The sequence below is a fragment of the Zonotrichia leucophrys genome, chromosome 8 (assembly GCF_028769735.1).
Source record: "Zonotrichia leucophrys gambelii isolate GWCS_2022_RI chromosome 8, RI_Zleu_2.0, whole genome shotgun sequence".
NCBI classification, from domain to species: Eukaryota; Metazoa; Chordata; class Aves; order Passeriformes; family Passerellidae; genus Zonotrichia; species Zonotrichia leucophrys.
The window spans coordinates 14,193,291-14,203,953 of record NC_088178.1 but is presented as its reverse complement, the minus strand read 5'-3'; the positions used below and the strand labels follow the sequence as shown (position 1 = coordinate 14,203,953).

At 38.0% G+C, this 10,663-nt stretch overlaps 1 protein-coding gene across 1 annotated transcript; it reads right to left on the bottom strand.

Moving 5' to 3' along the window:
* Positions 1–4,777: 4,777 nt before the first annotated feature.
* On the bottom strand, positions 4,778–10,589 carry TMED5 (transmembrane p24 trafficking protein 5). The gene is made up of 4 exons (XM_064720031.1): positions 10,357–10,589; positions 8,665–8,762; positions 7,788–7,971; positions 4,778–5,898 (listed from the first exon to the last, which is right to left on the bottom strand). Exons 1-4 carry the CDS (start codon positions 10,537–10,539, stop codon positions 5,680–5,682), a joined length of 684 nt encoding a protein of 227 aa, XP_064576101.1. The 5' UTR covers positions 10,540–10,589; the 3' UTR covers positions 4,778–5,679.
* Positions 10,590–10,663: the final 74 nt, after the last annotated feature.

Below are 10,663 nucleotides of genomic sequence, written 5' to 3'. Positions count from 1 at the left end.
TTAGAAAAACATTTTTGCATGAGTTAAACTTTGGGGTTGTCAATGTTTGTAGAAAAGCTTGCTGGTGTTTTGTTTGGTTTTTTTTTTTTCCAAATTGGATCATCTATAGGTGAGATGTGGTGAAATGAAAGACAGGGGAAAAGAGTCTCCTTTGGAGTCCCTGAAGGAAGGTGGAGGGGGAAACAACTGTCTTTTAGCAAAGGTAGTACAGGACAATAGAAAGGAGAACAAAAGACCAAGACCATAACAAGCTGTGCACAGTCTGAGAATGAGCTTGAAATTTTATACTTTTGCTGTCTTTCAATTTTGTCATTCAGCAACAATGAAACAAGATTTTTTTGTATTGTCTTGGTGTTTTAATGTTCTGCATTTTTGAATCTCTTCATGTTCTCAGCTAGCCCATCTCTATTTTTTAAATCAGGTTTGTACATATTTTAGTATTGAGTTCCATATACCTTAATATCAACAGTTATTCTGGTTTTCATTAGTACCAAAATATTTTGCCAGCAGATACTAATTTTTCAAATACAGCTGTAGTTCATACCATTCTTTTCATATAATCTTCTAATCTGTTTACTGATACTATTTCATCAGTGTGTGTTTTTCTTGTTCTAATTTATGTTTCCAACTTCTCAATTTGACAATATTCAGATTACTTCCCATTGTTAGCTACTTAGTGTTTGGCACTGATTGACTTCCATGTGGTTTTGGTTTCCTAGTCTTCTGCTTATTTAATGTTCACCACAGTACCTTCCAAGCCTGACATCTGCAGTTTTACTCTTAACAAGCTTATTTATTTCAAAACCTGTTTTAAAGCAGGAAGCTAATTAATAGTTATATCTTGCTCTAAATAAAGGTTTTTTTTCTGTAGGCACCACTTCCAAGCCCTTCATTTGTGCTTTGCCATTCTCTAATGAATACTCACACTTGGCTGTTGTTGCATTTGCTTGTGTCACGGTCCGGTGGGATAGTTACTGCTTTGCTGTGTACCTGTTCTCCTCATTCATGATCATTACTGGTTGCCTGCTCTGTGTTATTTGGTTGCTCTAATCTGGTATTCATAACTTCACAAATTGGTTGCATGACAGCAGAAACCAGAAAGTACTAAGGGTAAAATTCTAAAGATCATCAACAATAGTTGGAAATTGTGGGAAAGGGAATTAAGGGACAATTGGAGAGGTTTTAACTCCATTAAATCCTTAAGCATAAAAGAAAAGGACTTTTATTAGATGTTTAATCTCAGGTCTCCTTACATGAGGTTGAAATGTATAGATATATGCTTCTAGAACTTTTCTTTTGGCAAATCTATGCTTTCCTTATGTACCTGTGTTCCACTTTAGCAGGTAGCAGATGGAGAATGAGGATGGATATTGTTTCCAGAAACTTGGTATGCACGAAGGGAAGAAAGGAGTTTGTGAACAGCACGGGTTCCGAGTCTCATTAACTGTTGTCAGCTATAGCACTTGATAGCATGAGAGATGTAATTCAGAGGCTTCTGGTGAAACTTCAGCAGTGTAGGTGGGCTTACTACTACTTCTAAGTTGTTTCTCATTATTTTATTACTATTTTATTATTTTTGTCTGTGATAAAAATCAAGAGTTATGTAAATTGTTGGTTTTGAAAACAGTAAGTTATGTAGCTTTTGATTGCATTTTTAATTTCTGTAGCGATTTGTGTAAATTGTGCTTACTCACCTCTGTACTGTGTTACTCATACAGCATTCCTCCTGTATGAATAGTGAATTTCTGTGAGAGTACTGCTGGAGCCAGGGGGAAAGCATGGAAAAGGAAGGGCTTTACAGAAGCCATTTCTCAGCAGTAACTAAGAGATGTATTTCCTGTCTACACCACAAGTTGCTAAGTTCTCAAATGAAAGTCTTGAGGAGAATTGTTCTTTATAACACAGGAAAGGAACTGCTAGGTTTTAAAGATATCAGATACAGCTCAGCCTTCTTAGTTTCAGGCTGTCTTAATGAAATTTTTGGGATAATGAGTCTTTAGAAGAGATTGTCATATAAATATTAAAAAAAGTTCCATACAGCTAAAAGAAAAGTAATTGCTGTGACTAATTGAGTAAAATCTTTAAAACTATGGTCTTAACACTGCACCATGTGGTCATTGAGTGAGGCTGGTGCTGCACCCTGCCACACAAGTGGAGTTAAACAAGGCCGTGCTGCGCTGCTGAGCAGTGACACAATGTGTGCTGTGTGCACAGGGGAAGTAAAGGCAGAAGGTGCCATTTCTCATGGTGCATGCTTGGAGAGACCAGGAAAGGGAACTTCGACAGGTATTTCTCATGTCTGTACCCAAAAATACCTCTTCAGAGTTTTTACTGCTCATGTACTTTTTCAAGTCAAACCTCTGTTGCTTCTACTACTAATTGCCCAATCTGCCAACATAAGATTGTGCTTTAGCATTTCATGATCTTTGTCATTGATTCAAAACACAGCATAAAGGAAGTTCCTGTTTCAGTGCTTTCACAATGTGGTTTGCAGGCTTCCGGACAGGCCTGGGTGTCTCAGGAGTCTTGTGCAATGGTAAACAAGCTTGGATTTGTCATGTTTTACTCCATTAGCCAAAAAAATGCTCCAATATTTTGAGCTTTATTCTTGGGATCTTGAGTATTATTTTATGAATAATACAAATATATGATATCATATAAATTACTACTAGTTATGAATATGAGATTCTTAATTGTGAGCTTGAGATTGTGATATTATTTCCTGTTGATGTTTGCTGCTGGAATACAGTTAAGTATGTTAAACACTTTCTCTTACAAAGTCCAGAGGTTGGATTTTGATCTGATCTCATATGATGCCTGTGTACATCTCAAATTATTTGCACTGATAAAGTTGATATTTGCAGTGAATAAGAACAGAATTTGAAAACTGCACAAGGAAGAAATTAAAAAGCTGCATTATTAAAACCAAATGTCCTGTTAGCTTAGCATCCTTCATCTTTTGCAGCATTCATAGGTATTCATAGCATTCTTCTTTCATTACAAAACAACACAACCACAGGTTTAAACTTGATTTATTGAAAATCTCAGTTTTGCATAATTATTCAACATCTGCAAGTCTTAAAACATTTAATTTGGAAGAAAAAGTCCATTAAGAAAAAAAAAGTAATTTATATTCTCCTTTGTAAATTTTATACAGTCAAAAACAATCTACTCTTCAAAATCCAAGTACAATGTTACTTAACTGCAAGTTAGAATGCCAAATCCTTCACCCATCGTAAACATATTCCATCTGCCAAAGTCAATGAACCTTTCCAGTTATTCCCTCTTTCATTTTCTATAGTGGACCTTGAATGAAGAGCAAATACAGTCAGAGCTCTTGGTTGCAGAACAATAATTTCTTCCAGATGAACTCTGCTGCCAATTGTTGCATTTTCCTTCTCCCAAAGCTGGCTGTTTGTAACAGGAGACACTGAGCTGCAGCCAGCAGCAGGTTCAGCTGGGACAGCACACGGCCTTGCCACTGATGTGGAGCTACAGAGGCACAGCAGAGCAGCTGGGGAACCCAATCCCTTCAGGTGCCCTTGGCAAACTTGGCAGAGCTTATCTACTGGAGTTCTGAGCTGAAATCCTGACTCTGGGAGCTTGGAGAGCAGAGGTAGATGTCTTAGTCACAGCTTCCCAGAGCTGCTTCAGCATTTTGCAGATGGTTTGGAGCATCACACATGGTGATGCAAGCACAGATAACAACATGGTATAGTGCTGCTGGGAGAGGGACAGGGAAGTGGCAGGAAAACATTATTTGCTACTTTAGCTGAAAGAATTATTTTTTCCTAGCTATTGTTCTTATCACAGAAATAAGCTTTCTACTTCTGGGCAGTTTAGAATAGAAAGCATCATATGGAAGTAAGATACACAAAACCTTTAAGGGGTACAGTCTTATTTTGGACAGTTTTGCAGAAATATGAAGTAGCTCAACCGCCTTTGGAGCCCTCTATAACAAGTTCTGTAATACTAATAATAATTATTTTGCTTATAAAAACTATTTAGAAATATTATTGCTAGGTCCTCTTCTCTGAAGTTGAAGCTGAAGTGCTGTTTCTATGTTCTGCAGCCCTTGCTAGCATCTGTTGCATTTGAACAACGTATTTCTTCAATGCACCTACTGACCCTGTTTTTATTCATAAAACACTATTTAATCACAGAAAGTCTCAAAGTTGAAACTCTGCCATTCATACAGATGACCCCACAACAGGCACAATACTACTACATATACTGTTTTTAAAACACTTTTTAAAAATGTGTTTTTAATAAAGTTTTTAAAAAACTCTTATGATAAAATGCAGTTAACATATTTATACAAGAAATTCCAATGACTTGGCACATTGTAAAAATTACTAACTTGAAACTACTTAAAAAAAGTGAATTCTCACGCACCAGGGGTTTTGGCAAAAAGTCTATACCCTCACTACACTGTTAAAAGCCACTTACCTAGATATTATAAATTTCTGATTTGGTATTAGCTTTGTCTTAGTGATAGTGATACTACATATTCAGTTGACCATAAAACGTGTGGCCTGTACTTACTGCTCCTGTGATTTGTGTCTTATTCAGATGAACAGCTAGGTACAGAAACATGGGTTATATGAAGAATGTACTTACACAGCTGAAAGACTTGGGAGGGTGAGTAAAAAGGGAAAGTTTAGGTGAACAGCTTTGGTTTTACATGTCTATGTAAGCAACCTGACTAACATTAGTCAGAGTTGTAATAAAGTGGAAAAGAAGAGGGATTTTGAGACTACAATAATCAATGTTTGTTTTGGCATACCATGAACAACCCCTGCCTTTATTAAAAGGAAAAAAACATGAGAAATTAATTTTTAATTACCAATTCCATGAGGTTACAGTAACTAAGAATTTACAAGTCATACTTCAAAGTGTGCCTGTATTTTTGTATACCATGTAGTCACTTGTCTCGTGTAACAGCCACAAAGGAAAACAGGATTTTGCAACTACAGGACAGAAGGATTTTTGAACAGGAATTGTATCTATTTTCTCCAATTGCTTTTCAAAACTGCCTCAATTTCACATTGATGGTGCTTTTTTTAAAGTGCTGATATTAGTCCTCTGTTATAAAAAGAGATCTCATGTTCTTACATAGTTAGCCCAGTGTTTCTCCATGATGCCAAAGAACAAAAACTAAGCATTTAAAAAAACATATAACTTTGAAGAAAAATGACAGTAACTACCAATCCTGTAAACTTAGGCACATATAAATTCACTCAGTATTTAACAGCAACTCAACCAATGTCTAAGTTACTACTTAAACTTTTATGTGAAAATGAAGATAATGACAGTTATATTACTTTGCATATGCACCAAGTGTGCTATGCATAAAATAAGAATTAACAATCATTAACAAATCCTACAAGTACAAAAAATAATTAGTAGCATTTGGAAAAATGGGAGAGCTTGGGAAGAGGCATGATGTTCATTTTTAAAAAAAACCCAACCAACCACCACAAAAAACAACAGAAAACCCCCAAACACAAACAAGACCAGCACTATCACATCCAAAAAGCCCAATATGAATTAAAAACCTGATTTTTACTCTCTTCAAAGGAATCTGAAAGGTCTTTATAGTCTTTACTCTAGTTTATTGCTCCCTTCTCCCCCAAAGGTGTTATATTGTTATGATCATAATATGAACATTAATGAATATTAAGTTCTACTTTTCCTCTTATCTTCGAAGAGACTTTTCAACATGTAAACCTGAACAGCTGATACCACCACCATTACTCCCAAGTTGACCATGGACCAGAAATTCACTCTGTCAAAGTTGCTTTCTTGTATGTTTCGGTCACGAGCCTCAAATGCTCTGAGCAGGGTCTGAATCTGGACACTTTTGCTTAATCTGGCTTTGACACTGTTGATGGATTCCTGGTAAGTGACAAAAGAGTGTTTTTAGGAAAAGCCCCACCTGAATTAGGTGTAGATCTTTCAGCAAATACAAAATTATTAACATCATGTTATCATCTGTAATTCAATGTCTTGACAAGTGAAGAGTTAATTTCATTTGAAAATATACACATCACCACAGTTTTCATTAATTTGTCTAACCTGTTTATTGTGTATTGGCTAAAAAGAATTACTGTAGCATTAGTGTTCTGTAGTAATTTTCCTTTTTCTCTTTTATAGGTAGGGAGGTAAGAGAGAAATCAAACCTATTTGGACTCATAAAAAGTAGTGAATCTGCAGAACTAGTCTCAAAACAAATTGTGTAGTGGCAAGCAAATGCAGAGTTTTTTCTGCTGCATAATAAAATTAAGGAGTTTTTAAATGGAAACTACCATCAGGGCTATATCTGTATCGAAAGAAAACTACAATAATGTTACTTTCCTGTCTGCTTCTGGTGTTTCCACTGTAGTGGCTATAAACTGCTGCTTCAGCCTTGATACAAAAGCAGAATTTTGACAATAAATCTTGAACAGGACAACTGGAGGTCCTAGAAAGGACATAAAGTGTGACTCTGGAACTAGAGGAAGTACATGAACACTCCAGAGATGACAACAGCAGCTCTCAAGATTCACACTTTTTTCTGCACTTAGTAAGTAAACATCTGGTCCTATGATCTGCTGAAGTTTCATCCATCATGTAATAGATACTGACAAAAGCTGATCTCATGCAGTGCTGAATGATGTTCTTATATAATTATGGATCCTGAAGTAACTTTTAGTGAGAAGAGTAACATTTGCAGTAAGAGGAGACTAATCATTTTCAAAAATCCCCAAAACCATAAGGCTAAAGCCAGCAGTAATATTTTCTCTGTTTCATATTTAACAAAAATATTTCAAAATAGCTATTCTGGGGAGCCAAATAATGTTATGATGGTAAAGTTCACTGTTACACAACAAGGAAAATGAACACCACACAAGAGCTTTAAACTTAAAGACGCAATTCCCTATTTTTGCCAGAAAATGCGTTCTCATTAAGGAATTAAACTACTGAGTGCTTATGTTAGTCCTCACAGAGCTTGCAGGGAAAGTAAGACCTTGCTAAGCAAACAATGGGATTAAATACTAATCTTAACTTTACAAAAATTACCTACTTTATAAGATTTTCAAGGCTCTCAAAAATAGGTTCTGCATTTCTTTTTTTTTTTGGAAGAGATACCATTATGTAAACGAGTATCTATCAAATCCATTCAAGTATTTTCTGTGATTAGTGTGAGTGGGATTTTTTCATAACTTCACACAGAAATTTTCCTCTTTTCTAAGTGTCTTAACTGCTACTTTTAAAGATCTGGTCAGATTTTCAGATTCTGTATTTGGTTTTATTGTTATTTAAAAGTGCATCATACACCTATAAAATATTTTAAACATTGGTTTGTTATTTAAAAACCTGCATTGTGTTTAGGGCAATAAATGCAGAGAGAGATGTGATGGAGAGACTAGCACAGTACTTTACCTTTAAACACTGATAAAAATGATGCAGTAATTCCAACTACACCATTGGGACTAAATAATGCTTTAATGCTCCAAGTACTCATTTCATTGCTGCTAGGAAGAAAGGAAGCTGAATTGGAAAGCAAGTGACTGAGAGCTAGGCAGTTTTTTCTTGCTGATGAAGGGCCTATTCTGAAAAAATCTTCAAGTTTTGTGTGTAAACAAGAGATCCATGGTGCTAGACTTCCTATATTAGTAAAAGCAATATATGGATCTGGAATACATTCCAGGATGACACAACAGACCAAGGCAAAATGGCCACATGACACTGAGGTTTTTTCCAAATGCTCTTACATTGAATAGAAACAAAGATCAAATACTAACCAGAATATCTTCCAACTTCATGTCTAGGAGATCTGTGCCTGTAACATACTTCTTCCAATCTTCCTCCTCTTGACCATCTTCTCCCATATTGTCCAGGATCAATTCAAAGAAAATCACCTTTTCAGAAATGGTACTGAATGTGTTGTCAAAGCAGAACATGTAATCCCCATCTTCTGTTTCCACACTGTGTATATAAGCAAAACATGATTAACTACATTTTCTGTGCTGGTTCTCAAAAAGTCAGGTTTTGTAAGCATACCCTTCCCTTTAAGACTGACAATTGTGCACTAAGAAATAACCAAATCTTCTTTTTGTATAAAAATTGGAACTCTAAATACACTTTACAGATTACACAGTCACAGCAAAACAATCCTACTGACTCCAAAGGCTTAAAATTATCATGACAGCAACTTGCTTTCATTTATTTTTGAGGATTTTGAATCTTTGCTAATCATTACAAAAAATGCACAATAAGTGGAATTCTTATACTGTATAGTAAAATTACAGCAAATATTACATACTTTGAAAAAAAGAACTGGAAAAATTGGGGACTTTCTAGCTTCTTATTTGTATGACTCACATGATCTTTTGGTATTAGGTATGGAGACCTTTTTCAACTCCATAATAATGATTTTTATCCACTGAACATGAGCAGCTATCATTAAAACAAAAATACCCTTCACTTCATGGTACAATTCATGTAAACAGCATTCAGTGTTTATAAAAAGAAAATTGATATTCTCAAACTGTCCTATTAGAACATCTTTTGTAATACCAAGGAATAAAAAGTACTCAACCTTCATTTTAGTTATATTTGCTAAAGAAAGCAGAAAAGTTCTTTATGTAACACTTCTGAGTTTGAAGATTTTAAACTTACGTATGAACTCCATCTGATTTTCTTTCATCAAAAACTAGAGTTTCACCTTTTGGGGAGAGCAGATGAAAATCAACATCTAATCCTGCTCCATCTAGAACCTGTGAAACAAACAAAAATAACCAACCTCCGACCGGCTGAATTCCTGTTTGCATTGCTGACAGCAACGTTTATAGGGAAGGCAAATGTTTTGAGGTAAGGGAACGCACAAATAAAATAATCTGAAAGGTTAATCTGTCTGGATGAGCTGACACCAAATTAACTGGAAACAGATGGAAAAATAGCTCAACCTAAAAGCATTTCAGCAATTTCAGAATCTTACACTAAATGTAATCTAAACCTGCCAGGCTGGGTTTATATTGAATCGTTCCCTAATTGCTTTTAAGAATGCATGCAGTTTTATCAACAGGCAGGGTTAGACAACCTGTAAAAATACCAACAAGAGATGGCTAAATCTGGCATTTCTGTGGCTGCTGTCACTGATTGCTTGTATTAGCATAGTGTTTACATTATGTCTTTGGAGAATTACCTGCATCCTGTGTTAAATACTGTTATGCTTTAGCCATGAATTTAATTAAGTACAAAATAAGTCTATTTGCAGTAATATACAGAGCTCCTTTTCTACACATTCAAATAGAAAACCAAATCATTACTGTTAACAGTAGTGCTAAGAAATTTATGCCTGAGTAGAAATAAGGTAAGTATATGTTATACACACTAGTCCTTTCTAAAATAAGGTCTTTAGCTTATGATCAAACTAAAATCCTACTCTGTGCAAAATAAACTTCTGTTTGGCTTAGACAGGACTCTAAACAAAGCTTGAACACCTCTCTTTCATTCTTGTTCAGTTCTGCATGTGACAGTATTAGAAATTAGAAAAACCCACGAATTTCAGCTTTGTCTTTCATTTGGGAAACAGAGGGGAAAAATAGAGGGGGAAAAGAGATCCTAGCCCATTTCGATGCACCATAACAGGGTGGGAGAATATTCAGTGCAGCTTCCCTTCCTGTACCTATTTTACTGGGAAAAAGTCATTGTTGTAAGGGGGGGAAACGTCTGAGATCGAGATCTAGCCCAGACATCTCTGGGAAATTCCATTCAAGAAGGACAGCAAAATCGAAACGACAGGTTGTTAAACTGGGCTGTTTCTGTAAAACGTTCATCGTTGAGATGAAAAGTGTTTCATATCAGCACAAAGATAGCAAGTACGGGCTCTGTGCATCAGCACAAGTTCCTTATGCTTTGGGGCTACACAAAGTCACAACCCTGAACTTTCTACATTCGGCCCTTTTAAAGGATGGCGCCTTGAGCTCCTCTAAAGTAGAAACAAAAAATTCCCTCCAAACCACCAAAAGAACGTATTAGAACAAATGAAAAGGCAAGTAAGTTAATTTTTAACTCCCTAAGGCTGAACTTCTAACAGTGTAGAATTGCAGCGTGGCTTTGCGGGCCGGGCTGCCCGGGGCAGGGCAGGAGAGCCCCGCAGCCGCTGCTCGGGGCAGGCACCGCGTCCCTGGGCAGGCACTGCCCCTCAGGGCCGGGGCCGGGGCCGCAGGAGGGCAGGACCGAGCTGCGGGCAGCAGGGCCGCCGCACAGGGGCACGGGCAGAGGCAGCGCCGCCGTCACGGCGGGACGCGGGACCCCGGCTCCCCTCGGGACACGCCGCGGGGAAACGCCCCCTCCCCCCTGCCCGACCTGGTACTCGAGCTCCAGCGAGGCCTCCTTGCGCATGGGCTGGTAGAAGCACTCCTTGCGGCCGGCGGGCAGCGTGAAGGTGAAGTCGCTGTCCAGGGAGGGGCTGAACTCGGCGGCGCCGGGCGGCGGCAGCAGCAGCGCGAGGCACCCCAGCGGCACCAGCAGCAGCGGCCGCGGCCCCATCGCGGCAGCGCCTGCAGCGCGCAGCCCCCGCGCGCACGCACCGAGGGGCGGGGCGGGCCCGCCATGGCCCCGCCCCCTCCCCCCGCCGCACCAATCGCCGCCCCGGCAGCGCCGCGCCCCGCCC